The sequence below is a fragment of the Scyliorhinus canicula genome, chromosome 6, assembly GCF_902713615.1.
Source record: "Scyliorhinus canicula chromosome 6, sScyCan1.1, whole genome shotgun sequence".
Lineage (NCBI taxonomy): Eukaryota > Metazoa > Chordata > Chondrichthyes > Carcharhiniformes > Scyliorhinidae > Scyliorhinus > Scyliorhinus canicula.
In genome coordinates, this window is record NC_052151.1 from 174,700,813 (window position 1) to 174,723,393 (window position 22,581).

At 44.1% G+C, this 22,581-nt stretch overlaps 1 protein-coding gene across 1 annotated transcript in view; it reads right to left on the bottom strand.

Annotated features, from left to right (window-relative positions):
- Window positions 1-22,284, bottom strand: part of bmp5 (bone morphogenetic protein 5) — a 177,636-nt gene extending 155,352 nt beyond the window's left edge. Inside the window, exon 1 of the mRNA XM_038800461.1 lies at window positions 21,490-22,284. Coding sequence (XP_038656389.1) covers window positions 21,490-21,901 — 412 coding nt within the window. The 5' untranslated portion in view covers window positions 21,902-22,284. The remainder of the gene's footprint in view (window positions 1-21,489) is intronic.
- Window positions 22,285-22,581: the final 297 nt, after the last annotated feature.

Consider the following 22,581-nt stretch of genomic DNA (forward strand, 5'->3'; position numbering starts at 1 on the left):
CCAGCATTGCCTTGCCCCTCCAGCTCCGTAGTTTCCTTCAGACCTATGTCTCTCTGAGATAATTGCGCGCTCCTCCAATTCTGGTCTCTAAAGCATCCCTGATTTTAAACACTCCACCACTGGTGATCTTGCCTTCTGCTGAAGAGTCCCTAAGCGCTCTCTTTTCCTAAACCTTTTATACCTTTCTTTCATCCTTTACAGATGCTTCTTAAGATCTGCCTCATTGGCCACCCTTATGGTCATTGGCCCTATTACCTCCTTATGCGGTTTGGTGTCAAACCCTGTTTGACAACACTTCTGTGGTGCACCTTGGGATCTTTGACCATGTTAAAGGTTCAATATAAATTTAAGTTACTATTAATGTTGGTGTCAATCTGTACGTTTCAATATCACACTAATAAACCTGCTCTCGCGACGGAAACAAGAGACTGCCTCACAGCCCAATAGTGAAACTTTATTCTGAGAAATTACTCATTACTGAGTCTCATGTTGTAGTTGGGGGCCGGTTACTTACAGTGAAAAATACTCTCTCGGCCATTTTTTTCTAAAAGAAGAATTTCACCTCCGGCCCCATGCAAGTAATCAACATGAAATTTACAAAAGCGTTCCTTTTAGGTTATTCTGCTGACTTTAGTGCTTCTGGCTGAAAAGCAGCCTGGGTGACAAGTTGCTAGTTCTTTGCCGGTATTACTTTGTGAATGGCCACCAGGAAATATCCGGGAGAGCCCAGGGGTTCATTCTTCAACACCAGCCCCTTCTAATAGCTTGAGAAGTCGTCATGTACCTGCTCCACTGCAGGTGTACACTAACCACCCATCACTTCTCAATGCAGCACATTAGTATAACAACTGGGTTATGATGCATCTACTTTTTGATTATAATCATTTATCCTATTTCAATTCACAATTTTTTAATGCACATGCCTTTTTATCCCCTGTTGTATTTTACTTGGAGAATACACTGATTGTCCTTGTCAAGGCTGAATATGGCTCAACTTGGCTTTTATAGAACATAGAACATAGAACAGTACAGCACAGAACAGGCCCTTCGGCCCTCGATGTTGTGCCGAGCAATGATCACCCTACTCAAACCCACGTATCCATCCTTTTCCCGTAACCCTACAACCCCCCCCAACCTTACTTTTTAGGACACTACGGGCAATTTGGCATGGCCAATCCACCTAACCAGCACATCTTTGGACTGTGGGAGGAAACCGGAGCACCCGGAGGAAACCCACGCACACACGGGGAGGACGTGCAGACTCCACACAGACAGTGACCCAGCCGGGAATCGAACCTGGGACCCTGGAGCTGTGAAGCATTTATGCTAACCACCATGCTACCGTGCTACCCTGCTACCGTGCTTTTCTTAAGATTGAAAATTAGATCAGCATATATATTTCCCATAATTTCCGAATTACCATCGCATCTGTTAGTATTTAGAACTTTCTTTCGTCGCAAATGTCACAAAGAAAAAAACTGTGTTTGTCCTGTAAACCTTAACTAGCTTTCTGGGAGGACTGCAAACCATTTGCTGCTGTTTTAGAAAGGTGATACTAACACTGTCAAGACATACTACCTGTGGGACTTGATAATGTAAGCTCTTGAGAGAGAAAAAAAGTTCCCATGTTCCTAAATCACACAGCACACCTCCCATTTTCTAAAATTTACAACAGGAAGTAATTAAGTGCAATTACCAATAGGTCAAACAGCCATCAGATAAGAATAGCCAAGATCAAGTAATCAGGAAGGTCAGCATTGCTGAGTTCATGTGATGCTAACCAAAGTAAATGATGGGAGCTTCTAGCTGTCAAAGTTCAGAAAACAGTGCTTACAGTTTTTTAAAATGGAACTTTCATCAGAAAATATTCTGTTAAAAAGTAATTGAACTACAAAAGTATTGAAAAAAGATCTCTGGATGATATTTGGTTTCTGTTTTTAAAGGCGTTTAATAAAAAGCGAATAAAGAATACATGAGAGTGAGTTACAAAGCTGTAATCTAACCAAAGGGTATAGATGGCATCATAAATTTCAATGACAAAGCTTGAATGGTTTATGACCTTCATCTGTATATCCTTAGGTTAGATTTCAGCCTCACACTCACTCCCTCTTATGTGATCTTATTTTCTTTTCAATATACGTAGTTGTATCTGCTTGATTAATTAACGAACTGTGTGTTTTTGAGGGATAACATGATGCTCATGGAAAGATATTAACCATTTTTAAACTGCTGTTGATCACACGAATTTCCAATAATCAGCACATATTATCACCAATATAAAAACAGTAAATTACAAACCAAAAAAGGAGAGTGGGGTGATTCCTTTTAAAACATTGTGGAACAGGCATTAAATATAGAAACACTAAACATCATGTGAATGTTGAAAGGCAGAAAAATTGGGCTCAATTCTCGGGAAAGATTTCTAAGTGAGGTAGCGAGCGGGAATTCCCGTGAGCTTTTCTGTGCTCCGCCCAGCGAGGCCAGCAATACAATTCAATGTTAATTGCTCCACTTAACGAGACCTCACCAGCTTCTCGCCACAAATAAACGCTCGCCAGCTGATTCGCCAGGACCATGCTCGCCAGCCCCTCCCTGCTTGCAACAATGGTGCCGAGGAGACAAGCCCAAGATGTGGGGATGCTGACCTGGGGAGGCTTCTAGATGCAATGGAGGCCAGAAGGGATGCCCTGTTCCCCCGAGGGTCCTGTAGGGTGGACCACATGACAGCCACTGGTGACTGGGATGAGGTGGCAGCAGCTGTCAGCTCGGGGGGTCTGACCAGGTGGACTGGCCTTCGATGCAGGATAAAGGTGAACGACCTACACTGGCAGCAGGAGTGAGTAGATACCAACTTGCCCCCCCTCATCCCCCTCCCCCTACCGTACCGCCAAGGGACCAACCACCCCCAACTACTGATGTGATCCCCAGCCCTCCCTCCACGCCCCCCCAACACCACAACCTCTCCTTCACACCCCCTCTCCCACCGCTGTGAACCACACGAGTGGCTAACGATGCCCTTTCTGTGTCTCCTCATGAAAAGCTCTCCCATAATCGTCGGCAGAGGGCTCAGTTTGGCGGAGGGGTGCCGGACATAAGAATCCTCACCTCTTTCGAGGAGCACGCACTGGAGGTGACTGGGGTGGCCAAGGACAGGGCGGTCACCAATGTGGAGGCTGGCCAATGCCGCAGAGGTGAGGGGCTACCAGGCTCCACCCGGAGAACCTGTCAAACATGAGTTGTTATTGTCTTACTGGCTGACCCATGCCTCTCACTGACTACATGTCCATTCTCCCGCAGGTCCTCCAGTTGATGCAGCTGGCCCATCCCAGGCAGCACCCTCTCCTGACTCCGAGGCGAACATCTTGTAGGGGAGCTTTAAGGATGCAATTGTGGTCGTGGCACAGCTGTCATCCCTAACCCCCCCCCCCACCAGCACAAATACACACATCTCGGTGGGAATGCAAGTGGACAGGCTTCTGAGGCACAATCTGGGAGGCACCACACCACTGATGATGCACATTAGGTGAAGACAGGAGTCAGAGACCTTAGTTTAACGAAAACTTTATCTTCAGCTCTTCAGGCGTTGGGCGGCAGACTGAAGGGCATGGTGCTACATGGTTTTCAATGTCTCAATGAGGCAGGATCCAACAGTGCTCCACCTATCAGCTGCCCGAGACCACAGATCATTTCTACATTGGTCGGCCAGCTTGTGTGGTCTCATTAGCTGGTGCTTCCAGCTCTATGAATGGCACCACCACACTGGGCTCAACCTCACAACTGTGGGGCGGTCAGACAGAGCAGCTCAGGATCTCAATCCTGAGATATAGCTGGCTGCATGACCTTGCTCCAGGAGCAGGAGCCATTAGAGTTGATGAGTCACAGCTCATCAGACATACATTCCTCACCCCCACATCACAGGTAGACATGCCGCGCACAAGCTGTTGGTTGCAGTTGGGTGGGGGGGGGCACACGGTCAAGCAAAATGCCTTGAGACACTTGGGTATTTTAAATTCTGTCTCTAAAACATTCACTTTATCCTCGGGGGGTGGTGGGGGGTGGGGGGGTGGGGAGGGGGGGGGTGGATGGATGGGAATGGGGATGGGGCAAGGCTGGAAGAGATTTCATTAACATTTAATATCCTTTTTGCACAATTTTTATCAAGTTTTTATTATTTGACCTGACAAATTGTTACATGTTGGATGTCCAGGCACAAATCACAAGCTATCTGCACATTGAGTGAGTAGCATTTCTTCCTGATCGTGTAAATCTGCAGGCTCTCATAGGGTGTCTGCAATGCCAGGTGTGTCACATCAATCACTTCAAGCATCTTGTGGTTGGCCAGTAATCCAATAGAAGATCATTTACACCACTCACACCTCAAATTCATCACCCTTCTGGTCCAAGGTGGCAGTCGCCTAGTGAATGCGCTTCTGCACTGGCCCTTGACTGGTCCTCGACAGTTTCGCCAAGGGTGCTTGGAATAACTGAGACCCATAGGCTTTTAGAGTCATGGTGACCTCCACCTCCACAGTAATGGCCCCGCAGTGTAAGAACTGAGGTTTAAAATAATTTCACAGCAATCCACGCAGTTAGCTGATGGCACCTCTAATGGATTGTAGCTCATTTCCTCAGAACCCATTCAAGGCTGTACATTCTTTGGACAATGGGGGTGCTGTCTTTTCCTATGGTGCTTAAATCTTTTAGTCCTCAAGTCTCTTTAACTACCTCAGTATGTCCTCTACTGTTCCTCTTGCCCCCCCCCCCACCCCTCCCTCCACCCAATATTATAAAGTTCAATGAAATAGCAGAAGATGAGCAATGTTGAAGGTGTATGAGTTCTGTCGCTGCATGGATGGCATGAGGCTTTAATGTGCTGCTGGATCAGCTGACTTGCACTGGATTCATATGAACTGAGGATCTGGGAGCTTTGTAATAAACATCCTGAACACATGCAGTTGGCAATATTTCTTTCAGTGCTGGGGAGACGGCCAGGCTTGTGGGCAGTGACTCATTCAGGTAAAGGATTCAATCACTGCACTTCAAGGATTGCAGATACTTGTGCATGTTGCAGTAATGAGCGTAACTCATTAATGTCCAGAGGGGCAGTACGGTAGCACAATTGGTAACACTATTGCTTCACAGCGCCAGGGAGCCGGGTTTGATTCCTAAATTCCCAGCTTGGGTCACTGTCTGTGCAGAGTCTCCACGTTCTCCCCGTGTCTGCATGGATTTCTTCCAGGTGCTCCGGTTTCCTCCTACAAGTCCCAAAAGACGTGCTGTTAGGTGAATTAGACATTCTGAATTCTCCCTCAATGTACCCGAACAGGCACCGGAGTGTGGCGACTGATGTGTTGGGTGCTCTGGATCCGTGGAACACATACAGGCCACCAACGCTTAAAATAGTACAACACTATTTTATTAAACTATAAACTGTTGAACATACTCTTACTGTGGGTTAACACGATGTTAGATTAACTAAAGACCTGTGCCTATCCTAACCAGTCTATTCACTCAGCACATGGTGAGGATCTGTGCTGTAAGCTGTAAGCTCTGTACTTCTGAAAGGCTGCATCCCGAATGAGCGGGAAAACTGATGCCCTCTGTCTTTATAGTGAATGTGCTCTAACTGGTGATTGGCTGCGGTGTTATGCATGTTGATTGGTCCTACTGTATGTCCATCAGTGTGTGTGTCTGCACCATGATATACTGGTGTATATTATGACAGCGACTAGGGGTTTTTCACAGCTTTTTGCAGTGTTAATGTAAGCCTACTTGTGACAATAAAGATTATTAGTATTTCCACAATCTTAATTGCTTATTCACAAGATGATTACGGACAAAGGCCATTCAGCCCATTTCAGTTCACCACATCAAGGATCCTAAACTGCTCCCACTGTGCCATGCAGTTGTTGCTTAAAATGTTTCTGTTCTCCAACACTCTGCCCAGAAACCTATTCGCAGAGTATCACAGAATTATTACGCTGCAGAAGGCGGTCATTTGTCTCAAGACATGTGCACCTGCTCTCCGAATGAGCAAGTCACCGAGTGCCATTCACTCCCGTAATCCTGGCCATTCTTTTGTTTCAGATGACAGTCTAATTCTCTTTTGAATGCCTTGATTGAGAATGCCTCTACCACACTCTCAGGCAGAGCATTACAAGCCTTCACCACTCGCTGCATAAAAACCTATCCTCATTCAGCTTTTGCTTCAATTACTGATTAAATCTGTACCCTCTCGTTTTCCATTCTATCACGAGTGGGAGAAGTTTCTCCTGCTCTACTCTCTCCTGACCCCTTCTGATTTTGAACACTTCTATGAAATCCCCTCCCAAGCTTCTCTTTCGCAAGGGAAACAGTCCCAATTTCTCCAATCTATCTTTGTAGCCATTCTCATGATCACAGATTGTGCAAAGAACAAATTCCTGAAATCAATCATAAACTCGTCTTTCATGTTTGAGGCTTTGTCCTTTTATCACAATATATTCTTTAAATTGTGGGCCAGTTTAGTTAATTTGGCTAGACAGCTGGTTCGTGATACAGAGCAAGGTCAGCAGCACGGGTTCCACCCCCCCGTACCGGCTGAGGTTATTCATGAAGACCCCGTCTTCTCAACCTCGCCTTTCACCTGAGGTGTGGTGATCCTCAGGTTAAATCACCACCAGTCAGCTCTCCCCCTCAAAGGGGAATGCAGCCTATGGTCATCTGGGACTATGGCGACTTTACTTTTACTTTATTCTTTAAATTACCACTTTGCATCTATAATTTACAATAAACATTTGGGTGAACATTACACATGAACATTATATTGCTAAAACATAGTTTATTTATCAATAAATAAGTTAAATAAAACTTTTAAAATAATTGTGGTGTGAATCATCGTCAGCATTGAGAAGGGGCTGGTTTAGTACAGTGGGCTAAATAGCTGGCTTGTAATGCAGAACAATGCCAGCAGGGCAGGTTCAATTCCTGTACTGGCCTCCCCGAACAGGCACCGGAATGTGGCGACGAGGGGCTTTTCACAGTAACTTCATTGAAGCCTACTTGTGACAATAAGCGCTCATTATTATTAATTAATCGAATACATTTCCCAAATGTTAATGTGTTCCATATCAATACATTGCCAACAAACTCAGAAACTTTGGCAAATTATTTACTGCTCATTAAGGTAACAAATATCCATCTCCCCAGCACAAAGAGGTGAGTTTCTGCCAACCGCATTTGTTCAGACTATTTATTACATTGTTCCCAGATAAAGTTCACTATTCGATCCAACAGTGGGATACTCTTCTGACAGTAAAAAGTGTTTATAATGAATACCTATGCTGGGTGTTCTTACAAAGATCATTAACATCCTTTCAGTTCCTGTTTGTAATCTTATTGCAAAGAGGAACTCTTAACAAACAGGGGCGTGCTTGGTTACTGAGTACAGTGACCAGTGGAAGACTTTTTTGCACTTTAAAACCACCCGGTGAGCATTCATTACTGCACCAACAATGCCATTTTCGGTTCCTACACGTCAGATGAGGGGAATGGAATATTTTCCAATTCTGATTTCCAGTCAAACTCTCCCAGGTCAGCAGAGCTCACTCTGAGCCAAAAGAATAAATCTTGAATGGTTGTCTTTTTACTGTGGAATTCTGCAACCGGGAATTGTGTAGCAATGGCCCAAACCCCTTACATGTTGGCCCCCTAATCTGCCAGCACAGAAAGAAGACATTTATTCTCTAAAGGTCCAAATTTAAGAGCGAGAAGATGAAGACGATTCCGTGTCTTCCATGCCAAGCAGGTCAGTAAAGATTCACCTTTTGTTTATGAAACTCGATTGGTGAAATTAAATTACACAGAATTTACAGTGCAGAAGGAGGCAATTCGACCCATCAAGTTTGCACCGGCCCTTGGAAAGAGCACCCCACTTAAGCCCCATACGTCCATCCTATCGCAGTAACCCAGGAAGTCCAATTATCCTTATTGGACACTAAGGGCAATATTAGCATGGCCAATCCACCTAACCTACACATCTTTGGACTGTGGGAGGAAACCGGAGCACCCGGAGGAAACCCACGCCGACACGGGGAGAACGTGCAGACTTCGCACAGGCAGTGACCCAAGCCGGGGATCGAACCTGGGACCCTGGTGCTGTGAAGCAACCGTGCTAACCACTGTGCTACTGTGCTGCCCTCATGATGTGTTCAGTAATTTATCAGCAGGACAAGACCACGAGTTGCTGCCTCAATAAGTACAAAATAAAAAGCATAGCCGCCTCACGGCGCTGAGGTCCCAGGTTTGATCCCAGCTCTGGGTCACCATCTGTGTGGAGTTTGTACATTCTCCCCGTGTTTGCGTGGGTTTCGCTCCCACAACCCAAAAGATGTGCAGGCTAGATGGATTGGCCATGCTAAATTGCCCCTGAATTGGAAAAATGCAATCGGGTACTCTAAATTTAAAAAAGAAATAAAATAATACGTACAAAATAATTCTCAAGTGCATAAAAATAGTGAAGAATGCAAAAAGTAATAATTGTCCAGGTTACATGGAAGGGATTATTCGTGTTATGAAGAATAATGATACAGTTTAAAGAATTTTGTAGAGATGCCTTAATTCACTCTTACTTCTTTTCTCAAATCAGTGAGGTCATTTGAATATTAATGACTCAGGTTTTTGGATATTTACAGCATTTTTAGATTGCGCAGCATTGTTTATCGTGTCACACAGTAACTGAATTAAAAATCCGTGGATTAATTCTGTTTTTATCCTGTGTATAAAATCTCTCTTGCAATTAATGGTGTACTTTCATTTGGCTACTGGTGAATGCAGAAATAGTAACTACAATTTTTAACGTTGGACATAACTTGCAAAATCTAATACACGAATTGTAACATCTCAATGATCTTAATTCAGGACAATTGCTGGAAGATCCGCGTTTTCATCGACCAAAAATTAATATCAAATCTACATACTTCGAACAGTCCAGAAGGTTAAATGAAAACTTTGAAAATAACAGTAGCCTTCAGTAATTTTGCCTGTGCCAGATCATTCAAAGGAATCTAGACAGACTCACAAGGGAGAAGGATAGGCTGATAGGGATGGATGAGGGGTAGGAGGAGGTGCATAGATCCGGCAGGACAAATTTCTGTGCTGTGCATCCCATGTAATGTGGAACAATATGTTGTTTATCATTACTGTAAATACAACTTCTTCATAAACACTTGGTACCAGGACATCAGTTAACAAACTCAGAACAAGTGAAGGACCAATTTTATATTAAACACATAGGGTTAAAACTTCAATGATGGTATGAAAGAAGGTCGCAAGCGGCTTGGTATCGAAGTTAAACAACCCATAGGGCCGATTCATCTGCCGTGCCTGCCGCAAGATCACCACGGGCGGGACACGGACCATGTATAGGTCCATTGACCTCGGGTGGGAATTTCCAGTCGCCAGGTGGGCGCGGTCGGAGAATCCCACCCATAGATCTAATTTAAATCTGACCCAGCTGACACAGGTTGGACCTGTATCCATTGGAATTTAAAAGAATGAGAGGTGATCTTATTGAAATGCATCAGATCCTGAGGGGACTAGATCGGGTGAATTCTGAGGAAAACAAAAACAGAAAATACTGGACAATCTCAGCAGGTCTACCATCATCTGGGGAGAGAAAAGGGACCGAACGTTTTGAGTTGGGATGACTCCTTGTAAAAGCTGAATGCTGAAGAGCTGTTTCCCTCATGCGAGAGTCTAGAACTAGGGGACACAATTTAAAAATTAAAAGTGGCCCATTTAAGAACGTAAGAACTAGGAGCAGGAGTCAGCAGTTCAGCCCTCGAACCCGCTCTGCCATTCAAAACAATCATAGCAGATCTAATCTCAGCCTCAACTCCACTTTCCTGCCCATTCTCCATAACCCTTCAACCCATTATTAATTAAAAGTCTGTCCATCTCCTCTTTAAATTTACTCAATGTCCCGGACTCTGTTTTAAATCTGCTTCTCCTTGCCTTTAAACTGCGACTTCTCATTCTAGATTGCCCCACAAGAGGAAACATCCTCTCTATGTATGAACTGTCAATCCCCTTTATCATCATATAAGCCTCAATTAGATCTCCTCTCATTTTTCTAACTCAAGAGAGTATCGGCCTAAACTATTCAATCTCTCTTCATAAGACTCTGGAATCAATCTAATGAACACCTCTGAACTGCCTCCAATGCAACTACATCCCTTCTCAAATAAGGGGACCAAAACTGTACACAATACTTCAGATGCATCGCACACATGCTTTGTGAAGTTGCAGCAACACTTTCCCATATTTAAACTCTGTCCCTTTAGCAATAAAGGCCAAAATTTCATTTGCCTTCCTTATTGTCTGCTGTACCTCAAAGTAATTTTCTGCGATTCATCCACGAGGACACCCAGATCCCTCTGCACTGAAGCACTCTGGTTTCCCTCCATTTAGATAATAAGTTGTCTTTCTATTTTCTGACCAAAATGGTTAACCTCACACTTATTGATGTTAAACTCCATCGGCCAAATTTTGGCCCACTCACCTAACCTATCCATAGCCATTTGTAAATTTCTTATTTATTTATTGCAACTTACTATCCCACCTATTTTAGTATCAGCTGTAAATTTGGCTCTAGTACCTTCTATCCCTGCATCCAAGTCATTAATATATATTGTAAATAGTTGGGACCCGAGGTCTGAACCCTGTGGCACCCCACTAATTACATTTTGCCAACCAGAAAAAGACCCATTTGTCATGACTCTCTGCTTTCTGTTGGTTAGCCAATTCTCTATCCAAGCTATTAAATTACCCCAAATTCCATATGACCTTACCTTGTGTATTAATATTTTGTGCAGCACCTTATCAAATGCCTTCTGGAAGTCCAGGTATACTAGATCTACAGTATCCCCATTATCCACTTTGTTTGTTACATCTTCTAAGAACTCTAGTAAATTTGTCAAACATGATTTAACCTTCATAAAACCATGCTGACTCTAATGGATTGTATTTTGATTTTCCAAATGTTCTATTATTACTTATTTAATTATGGTTTCTAACAATTTCCCAATGGCAGGTGTTAAACTAACTGGTCTATAGTTTCTGACTTTCTGCTATTGTATTAGCTTTTTGTAATCAACTGGAACCTTTCCTGCACCAAGGGAATTTTGGAATAGTGTAACCAATGGATCCAGTACCTCCACTGACACTTCCTTTAAGACCCTAGGATGTAGGCCATTAGGCCCTGGAGACTTATCTGCCTGCAATCCCAACAGTTTGTTTCATACTTATTCCCTATTGATGATTTTTTGAAGGATTGAATCTTTCGGCCGTGGCCGCCGCAAGATTGCCATGGACAGGATGGGGACCATGTCAAGGTCCGTTGATCTCAGGCGGGAATTTCCGGTCACTGGGTGGGTGCAGCCAAAACATCCCACCCTACGTCGCTCCTTTTCTATTACCTCTGCATTACCTGTTATTATTGTCCTCCACCGAGGTGCAAAATACTCATTTAGTGTCTCTGCCATTTCTCTGTTCCCTGCTATTAACTCCCCAGTCTCATCCTCCAATGGAACAATGTTCACTTTAGCTAGTGTCTTCCCTTTAATATACATGAAGAGGCTTTCCTGGACAGAGGTAATATTTTTTTCTATGAGAGGGTTTTGGAACTTTCTTCCCCAGAGAGCAGTGGAGGCAGGATTATTGAATATTTTTAAAACAAAGGTAGATAGATTCTTGACAAACAAGGGAGTCAAAGGTTATCTGGGCTGGACAGAATGTGGAGTTGCCATTACAATCAGATCAGCCATGATCTTATTGAATGGCAGAGCAGGCTCGAGGGGCTGAATGGCCTACTGCTATTCCAAATTCATACATTAGTTCCAAGTGACAATTAATTTTGTGCCAGATTATTGTATTGTTTGCAGACATTGCAAGGAGAAAAGGATTGGAAGGAATCCATGTGGTTATCAATATCCCGATTTTTTTAGCTTCTTGGAAGATGACATTCAACATTACAAATGACACTGTTTTAAAGGGCAAGCAAGAAAAAAGTTATTCAATGAACCAAAGGACCAGTGGATGCTCAGGTTGGAAAAAATGAACTGGCACGGAATGTTGAAAAATAAAATGATTGCCAAAATCAACAAGTGATCGGAAGCTGAATGGAAAGGAAAACATGGAAGAAACTTGGGAGGAACAGAAACTAACACGGTTGGACCGTGAGGCTTCCTCTCTGGACACTCACCCAACTATCTTCCCAGTCTCACTTAAATACCCTGGAATGTAAGAATAGAGGTAATTCTGTGTCATATTGCAGCATAGTTCAAAAGTAATTGAGGGAAAGTTGATGGAGCCTCAAGATACAAGATTGAAGGACTATAAAATTTGAATTAATAATGCCTGCCATCAGTGTGAGTCTGGAGCGTACAAGATCAGCAGCACTCAACATTCCGCTCTACAGCTTTGTTCATTCGTTCACTCAAATTGCTCTCCTGAGAGTTTAAGCTTGAGAGGGAGCGCAGCAAAGGTTTACCAGACTGATTCCTGAGATGGCGGGGCAGATGTATGAGGAGAGATTGAGTCAGTTAGGATTGTATTCACTGGAGTTCCGAAGAATGAGGGGGTATCTCTTGGAAACCTATAAAATTCTAACAGGACGAGACAGAGTAGATGCAGAAAGGATGTCCCCAATGGTTGGTGTGTCCAGAATCAGGGGGCACAGTCTGAGAATACAGGGTAGACAATTTAGGACAGAGATGAGGAGAAATGTCTTCACCCAGTGAGTGGTGAGCTTGTGGAATTCATTACCACAGGAAGCAGTTGAGGCCAAACATTACATGTTTTCAAGATGCGGCTAGATTTAGCACTTAGGGCAAAGGGAATCAAGGGACATGTGGGGAAAGCAGGATTAGGTTATTGAGTTGGATGAGCTGCAATGATCATAATAAATGGTGGAGCAACCTCGAAGGGTCGAATGGCCTCCTCCTGCTCCTATTTTCTATGTTTCTATGTAAATTGCCTTGAACGTCTCTTGTCTCACAGATGACTGATTGATAAGAGATAGCCAGAAAAAAAGCCATTTATACTCTCAGATGAGAACTTGCAAACCCTCTTGAAGGAGGTAGAGAAAAGGCGGAACAGCTGAACTGCTCTCTGACATCCATGCCCTCATGATTGGGAAGGTGGTAGGGGCACTGAGGGACCAAGGTTCACCGGACCAGTGCTGGGAAACCTGCGATGCCATGGCTTTCTCCCATATCCAATGTGATGGCCACAGTCAGGTAGAAGTAGCTGATTCGTGCCCTGTTGACTGGACATCTGTCACTAATGTGCACTCCCCACCACCCCTGAATCCATACCCCAGGAAGGAGGAGACACGGAGGAGGTGGAATAAGCAGGTATCTCTCTGGAGAAACAGGTTAGAAAGCAGCCACAGACTGGTGGGAAAGTGGAGTGTGACTCAGAGCTGAAGAGACACGTTGGTAGAGTAGCAAAGAGGCAGGAGGACCCTGGACTCTAGCAACAACAACACAAAGATCCTTGTGTTCTGGACTCTTGAGTCTTCAGTGTTGATCAGTAAAAGTATTCTACAGACAATGTTGAAGGTGAAGAGATCAACCTGGAATTGTTCTGTTCGTTATTTTAGCAAAAGGATTATTCCATTTATTTTAAACAGGTTACTGTTGCTGATGAAATAACAGAGAAAAATGTAATGCTTTAGCTTTGATCTGCTGGTTTCCAATGATATAATTACATCACTGCAACATTGAATAAATACATAAAACGTATCTGTTTTAAACATATATGCTTCTTGCAATGAAACCACAGCCATACCACTGTGCTGTATTGAAGTTAAAACAATGGCTGTAAAAACAAAAAGATAAAAACTTGCATTTATATAATTCCTTCCCTAACCTCAGGATGCCCAAGATGTTTTACAGCCAATTGTTACAATCCTGGGTCTTACAAGATTATTATATTTTGGACTGTGTCTTTAAGTCTGTGTTACAATGCAATGTTTTTGTGACACCTGGAAATAAAGGGCAAGAGCAGTTGTGCTTATAGTAAATAGATTTTCTGGCTCCAAGCTTTTGGTCAAAAGAGGAAAGAGAAAGGGGAAAGAACAGCAGTTGGTGTGGTCAGCAGAAAGCAATGTTGCAAGTTTATTTTGAGCTACCAAAACCAGATGCAGGAGGGAGATGGATAGAGGAAGGCGATGATCTCTCGTCAAATAGCGGTATTCCCCAGCCATCTAAGGAATCCAGGATATTTGTCCTGGTATGGCCAAGGGAAGAAGAATCATCAGAGCAGGCTCTATTGGTGGCCGTGGATTTGGGAAACACCATGAACACAGAGGGAAGTGGCTGGAGATGGTCATTCTAAGTTACTACTCGGTGAAACAGGAAATTATAAACCCACTGGAATAAAGAAAGGAAATGCTGGAAATACTCTGCAAGTCTGGAAGCATCTGTGGGGAAAGACACACAATGTTAATTGGGTGATTTCTCCAATTCGGAGACTAAGTGCTGATGGTGGGACTAAATTGCGAGTGTTCTACGTGGGCAAAAGCAATGCCAGTCCCGGTGTAATTCAGTTCCTGTTACTGGGCTAGCACTGGCACCACTCAGAACTCGCGCAATTCCAATGCATGCCGACCCTCATCCCAGCCAAGATGATGGCACTGATTGCGCTGGAGCACACCCATCCCATTGATGGGTCGGCTGTGCCCAGAGGATACCTGGGGAGGGGATGGCCTGGCGGGGGCACACATACGACCCGCAGAGCTACATTCTCAGTGGGCAGTCAGCATCATGCACAGCCACATGGCTGCCTTGAAGGCTGCTGCAATGGCGGTCCGTGTCCAGCCACCCTGACCCCACAGCCCACCTCCTAGTCGCCCCCTGCTATTCCCTTTGGCCCTGGCTGATGCCACCCGGCCAGTGACACAACTGTCAACACACTATAGTGACGTTGGACACTGTTTGGACTCCTTCCGCACCATCAGTAGCCACAGTGCTTGTGAGATCCGATTTGAAATACCATAAAATGAACCTAGCCATTGGTAATTTCTCCTGATGGAGGCAGAGCATCGCGGAAGGCCCATAAAATGCCAGGTTGGGCCCGTTAATGTTATGCCAATGGCCTTTACTGTACAATTTGCATGGCCATGCCAGCGTGCGGCATGGAATGCATTCATGCCGCTGTCATGGGACCAGAGCACGGCATTCCGTCTGGCGTCCAGCACCAACCTCGATTTCCGGCTAACGCCAAATTCTCCACCTAATCGTGTTTCCTGGATCCAGTGTCAGCCAATGGAGAACCCTGCCCAATGTCTCTTTTATAGAGCTGAAGACAGGTCGGTAAACCCACTGGGGTCCAGAAGCAACTGTGGGCTATTAGCTATAAAGATCACAATTCAATGGAGAGTGTCATGTGTGATAAGTATAAAAGAAGAAGGTTTCTATCCGCAGTTTAAAGTGTCAGCTGCTGATAAAAGGAATGTCTCGTTAATGGTGATTTTAGTCATTTATAAGTAAAAATCTTAAAACGTGAAATGTTGTCTCATCCTTTTCAGCTATTGACTGAAGTGTGAATTTATTTTTAAACATTATTGGTCTCCAGAGGATCATAACACAATTGAGTACTTTGAAAGTGTAGTCATTGTAATATGAAGTGCGGCAGCCAATCGACACTTACCAAGTTACTACAAACAGCAATGTTACAATTATCGGACAACCTGTTTCTGTGATGTCAGTGCAAAGACAAACATTGGTCAAGATACTGCTCCTCCCCATTCTACATTCAGATAACTATTGTTTTAAAAACTTACATTTCAGACCTTTAAGGGCAATTTATTTGGTCACATGCAGACAAAATGATCCCAAAAGCAACAGACCTGAACTGGCACTGTTCAGGACTGTTCAATATTTGGAAGAGGTCCTGAATCAGGCTTTAAACCCCCTTTTCAGATATGGAAGGAGTCCAATGCCTGTTTCTGCCACCAACCCTGACACTTATACAGCAGCATTTCCCAGTGCTGTGGGTACGGAACATCCACTTTGGAATTTGTACATATCTGCTGTCCTCCATTTACACAATGGGTGCAACCTGAATGAATTTCTGGACCATATTCCCAGAAGTTAAACTGATAGTCAGGTTTATAAACTAAATAAAGGTTTCCAATGTACATAAAATATAAATAACTTCACTTATTTCATAACGAGGAACCAAACTTTTTCAGTAGTTAGTTGGGAATGCAATGTGTTCTGGTCATCACAATATTTGCAAATAGCATTTATTATAGTTGCAAGAGTTCTGATTGTAGCATTGTGATATTTGTTTTGGATGTAGGCGTGATTGCCAATGTTAGGAGATAGGCGTGAGAGGGAAAAGAAAATCTCTGAAATAAAAAAAAAATTTCTCTTGTGCACATGAGAAGAGCTTCTCGAACTGCAATCTAATTTTTACTTCCATTTCCCACCCATCAGTTAGGTGGGGAAAAACAGTGGCGGGAGGTCTAAGCTTGACATCCTTAGGGTTCATCCCAGCAATTTCTTGGGGAATGGGCTGCAGAACGGCAGTTTGGTGGAACTGCAGGAAGGCAGGGTCAGCTGGTCACATAGGCTGTAGATCAAGTGTTGGAACAGCAGGGCGCCAGCCGCACGAAATTTAAATTGGGTTCCAAATTGCTCTGTGAGAGCTGGATTTATATATTACAGTGAAGCGTCCTCACCAAGAAAGCACATTGGCACAGTGAACTATCTGCTGCCGTAATCCCTTTGACTGGCGTTGCTTTTCACATTTTTAACGGTTTAACCACCACATTTCCAGAGCTCAATCTTCTTCCATTCTTTAAGGAAGAGTTAATATCACAGCTATAGTTGGTTTAATAATGGCCAAATCAATACTGGCCTTCAAACTTCTGGATTTGAAACACCACAAACTGTTGATGTGACTGAGTACTCATGACAAAATATGTAGATTCACAGAAAATTAGCACTTTAGAAATTGACTTCCTTGTCTCTGTTTAATAATTATTTGGGTATTTTCAGTAACTGTCAATTACCTTATCATACATGCAAATAACTGAAAAACGTTACTAACATTCAGACAGATTGCATGATTACCTGTTCTCCAGTGTACAAGCTCTGGCTTAAGAATGATTTATAATAATCAAATGCAGATACTTTATCAAATCATCCTTTCCTGGAATTTATTGAGTTCTTAATAACAAATAACAATTTTCAATGTAATGATTCAGATGTTTTGAAGTAACAGTCCCATTTGACTTTATTATTTATATAGGTGTTTCATGACAAGGTGTGTGCTTTTCCCACTGTGTTAACAGTTCATTTCATCAATATTCATTCAAATGCAAACGTTTAAAACATTGCATGTGGCTTTGCAAATGGATGTGTTCCTAAATGTCTTGATACTGTTGCAATTTCTATTTCCAACTGGTTCAAAAACATGCAAAACAAGTGTTTCTTATTTAATGCCTCTCGTGACAGGACTGGATGGTATCAAGGAACCGTCCAACACACCATCCAAAAGTGCAATTAACAACATCTGAAATGAGTGGTCTAAATACTACTGTTAGTCAACTAAAAATAATTCTATTTGCCATATGACTGGGAAGTTTAGTTTTCAAGCAATTAATTTTCTTCAGATTGTAAACACCATTAACACTTGACAAAGATTGTGGGATGAATTCTCCATTTGGGAGACTCGTGCTGATGCTGAGATTGAGTCGTGAGTGTTCTACATGGATGAACGAGAGCAGTGTCAGTCCTGGCGCTATTCAGGTCCCGTTAATGGGCTAGCTCCGGCGTCACATAGAACTCGATTCCAAAGCATGCCGACCCTCATCCCAGCTAAGATGATGGCATTGGTTGCACTGGAGCATGTCCATCCCATTGATGAGTCGGTTGGGGGTCAGAGGGTACCTGGGGGTGTGGGCACCCATATGACCCCGGTGCTAAATTCTCAGTGGGCAGTCAGTGGCGCGCGCAGCCACATGGCTGCCTTGCAGTCTGCCTCAATAGTGTTCCATGCCCGCCCATCCTGATCCTATGGCCCACCTCCTGGCTGCTCCCTGCTATTCCCCCCACCCCCCAGCCCTGTCAGATGCCCCCTGTGCAGTGGCACAACTGGCAGCATACTATAGTGATGGTGGACAGTGTTTGTACTCCCTCCTTGCACTCCCGTAGCAGCCACGGCACTTGTGTCCCGGTTTGAAATACTACAAGTCAACCTTGCCATCGGTCATTCCTTCTGGCGGAGGCAGAGCGTCACAGAAGGCCCGGAAAATGCTAGGTCAGGCCCGTTAATGATGTGCCAATGGCCTTTATTGCACAATGTGCATTCCCATGCCAGCATTTGGTCTAGAATGCATTCACGCCACTGTCGAGGAACCAAGGCCAGCAGCGCAGGTTCAATTCCCGTACCGGCCTCCCCGAACAGGCGGCAGAATGTGGTGACTTGGGACTTTCCACATGAACTTCATTGAAGCTTACTCGTGACAATAAGCGATTATTATTAATATTATTATCATATATATTACAATCCATTTGGTGTCTGGCCCCAACCTTGATTTTCGGCCCAATCGTGTTTCCTGATTCGGGCATCAGTCGAGGGAGAATGCCGCCTTGTGCCTTTCGATAATTTTAAAGATGCTTATAGGAGTTTGATGAAAGGTTTTGACAGAACAGAATAAACAGAGTTTCCTCTTGTCTGAAAGAGCAGAGCTAAAAGCCACCAAAATGAAGCAGGAAATCAGGCAAAAATGTCAGAAGAAAGCACTGTACCCCCAGATTGTGAGAATGTTGAACTCGCTTGCACAGGGAGTGGTGGGGGCTAAATCAATATGTGAGATGGGGGGGGGCAAATCGAAACTTTTCCGATTGGAGTTTCAGGAGGAGGGCAGAAACTAGCTCGGGCCGATTGGCTTGTTTCTGTACTGTAAATTCAATGCAAAAAATAATGCATTGCAACATAATCCTTCAATAAATACGAAAGGCAGTGCTTACTTTAGTGCTCTGTTTCAGAGCTCTCAAATAATGATAGGTTTGTCTTTAATTTCCGTGAGAATTAAGAATGGCCACAGAAACTTCAATATTCAGAGTGTAATAATTTCTTCAGTGTCATTGAACTATTAGTCTGTGCAAAATCCGATACTCTGAGTTCTAAGGAGTGACAATAACGAATGCCTGATGCTCCTTACACCTGCAGAGGTACAAAGGCTAATCTCGTTCAGCTCCGGGGCAAGTGAAACAGCAACAAAATTAAACTTCACTTCACTTGGCCCCCGCCTTTGCTGGCAGCGCCGGAGAATTCATGGGAAATAATTAGAAAGGATTGAAATGGTCAAGAATGCCTTGGAACTTCCTGGGGAGCCTTTCTCCACGCTTCATAATTGACACCTAGCAAACTGTTTTAATTTAAACTCACCTCGCACCATTGAATACCAAATGGGGAGAGAAGACGTTGACAAAACAAACTATGGTGCATTGTAAATCAGTACTGGCTGACTCATCGGTAAAAGGACACATTACACTGCCCACTCAACTGCAACCTAAACAAGCTAACTTCAGCTATGCCTAGGCATCGGAGAGAAAATAGTTTACTGAACAGTAGGTTTATAAAAATATTGCTGGTAGTGAACTTGCTAATTGAACTGGGTTGTTTAGACAAGATACTCCTCCAGATGTTGCCACAGAGACTAGCGGCTCGGTGCCAAGTTGTTTCTGTAACACAATATACACATGAACTGGAAATGCACAGCCGGCTTCAGTAATGTAAAGACCGCCGTTTGAAAGAGCTGAAGATTAGATCAAACTTTGATTCTGTGGCAACTGACAACTCCAATTCATTCGTGCAGAGACGCAGAGAAAGGACCGAGATTCCCCCAAAGGACAGGGGGGGGGGGGGGGGGGGATCTTCTTTCTGTTTCCAGGTTTGAATTATTCTCGCAATTTGTGTGAGGTTTGCTGCGGGGCTGACTGGTGCTATAAGGGGGGGGGTCAGTGCTCAGTCTGGCCGGGCGAAAGGGAGGGGGTAGGGGTGTTAAACTCCTTCTCTCCGGGGAACAAAGGGGAAGCTCTCGGGGCACCCTGTTAACCATCTGCTCAGCCCGCAGCCACCCCTGCTTTCATCTTTCTTTGCAAATCGAGAAGAGAAAATGACAGCATTCACAGCCTACCCTGGTGCTAGGAATACAGATCTGCAAACTGACAAGAGTCAAATGGCAGCACTCACGAGTTAACAAAGGAATTTTCTTTTTAAATAACATTTTTCTCATCGGCTCAGAAAGGCAGATCACCGTTATTGCCACAACTTGCTTCAACAAGAGTTTCGACCAGATCAATGTATTCTTTTTTGTGTATATACACACGCCACTGTATTTTAGTCAGGCCATTAAACCTACATTTGCAAAGAGATTTGGCAGAGGTTTTGTCCCCCAATGTGACAATTTCTGCCGGGGTTTACCTCTCCGACCCCCTTTTAGCCACAGGATCGCCCCGTTGTTTTTGAAAGATTTCTTACATTGAAATACAGCGCCGATTCCCCACTTTACTGGACTCTTTTGTTACAAGTCGCGCCATCGCTGCGACCTGTGTTTAGTAAAGGTTGGATTGGAGCACTGTGACTGACAGATTTGAAAGTACGTTGAAAGCATTAACATGTCCAATCAGTGAGAATGTTTATGGATTCCCACGATAATCTCTGTGGCAAGACTGTAGGGAAAGACATGTCGGGTGGGGGTTGGGGAGAGGGGTCTTTCGATGCAGTTTCCAGAGCTGCTTGTCAACTCTTAGAGGAAAATCCCGCCCAAACGTATGCTCGGGCATGTGCGTTCCCTTTCCACTGGGATGGGTATGCTTCCTAATCGGCATCTTCAGCGGACATCGGCTCAGCATTCCGCTTTAAATACTTTCGATAGATAGATAGCTGGATGGATGGACTGGTAGATAAAGAGAAATGGAGAACTAGAGAGATAGATAGATATTAATAAATAGATAAGTAGTTAGATAGATAGAAAAAGTTAGATAAATAGATAGACAAAGAGAGATAGATGGAGAAATATAGATAGATGGATAAATAGAAAGATGGATAGTTAGAAAGATAAATAGAGATAAATAGATGGAGAATAGATAGATATTAATAGATAGATGCAGATAAATAGATAGAGAGAGATAAGTAGATAGAAAGATGGATGGATAGATAGATAAATAGATCAAGATAAATATGTAGATCGAGATAGATAGATAGATAGCCTCTATTCATTACACGAGGCACAAAATGCTATCTAAGTTTACAAAGCATATTGCATTAAAACAAAACAATAACGTTTATAATCCTCATTTAACGCTTTAAGAACACAATTGGAGTTGGGAACCCCAACGAATGTTGCGAGAATACAAACGGAGCCTTTGCAATGCTGATCCCACCATAGGGACAGGGGGATCTATTCCAATGGGAATGGCTGCTTACCCAGGTTCACGAAGCTCATGACCATGTCGGCATCGTTGAGGAAGTTGGTGTCGTGCAGGCTGGCGAGAGGCGGGCTCTGTGTGGTGAGGGTGGCTCGGTAAGACAGCGAGCCCCGGGCCGCTCCTCGCTCCGTCTCCTGCTCGCTGGACATGGCGTTGTACAGGTCGAGCATGAAGAGTGGGGCGGACGAGCTGTGCTTCCCCACCGTGAAGGGCTTGGGCCGGCGGGGAAGTCCCAGGATGGACAGGATCTCTCTCTGTATCTCCTTCTTCTCGTGGTGCCGCAGTTGCCTGTAGATGAAGCTGGAGTGGACGTGGTGATCGGCAAAATTCCCCTCGGCGCTTCCCAGGAACACACAACACATCCACAGCAATGCAGCGGTGGCTTTAGAGAAAGCCTTTAGTTTGTTCATTGCAGTTGTCTCTTTTCGTTTAACAAATGCGTTTTTGTTGGTGTGTCGTTTTGTCCCTCCCTCTAGAACGGTGTCCTTGTTAACAGCTGCCCTGTTTCTTGCATGAAGTCCCGGACAGTTGCAGAAGTTAGCTGTCAGCAGCCCCAGGTAGGTAATGTGTTCATATCGCCTCTGCTGGCAATTCCTCTTGCATGGGGTTTTGGTTGAGGTTAAACTTCAGAAACAGCTGCGGCAGCTTTTACTTCGCTCCCTTGGTCCTTCAACAGAAAATAAGCCGCGATCGCTTTCTTTTGGGTGTGCTTGTCCTGCCAGCGTTTAAAAGTCGAGCGGCAGTGCTGAATGTGCTGCTGCCCCTGTGTGTGAGATACTGACTGGGAACTGCTCTCTCTCTCTCCACTGCACTCCCTGCACCGCATTCAACCTGCCACTAGCTGGCGCTCCCCCCGCCCCCTGCAACATCAGCCCTGTGACCTGACTCTGAGCTCGACCCACTGCAATTACTTCAAAAAGTCAACTTCTCCTCGTTCATTTCACGCCCCAGTCACTGGAAATGTACAATGTTGTTGAGTGGTTCGTTTATTTCAAATTAATCAATGACTCTGCGCTCTTCTGGCACCGAAGTTTGATGAGAGCAAGTGTGAGAGAAGCGCCCTGTGCTATCAACGAGTCATTCTGTTGGC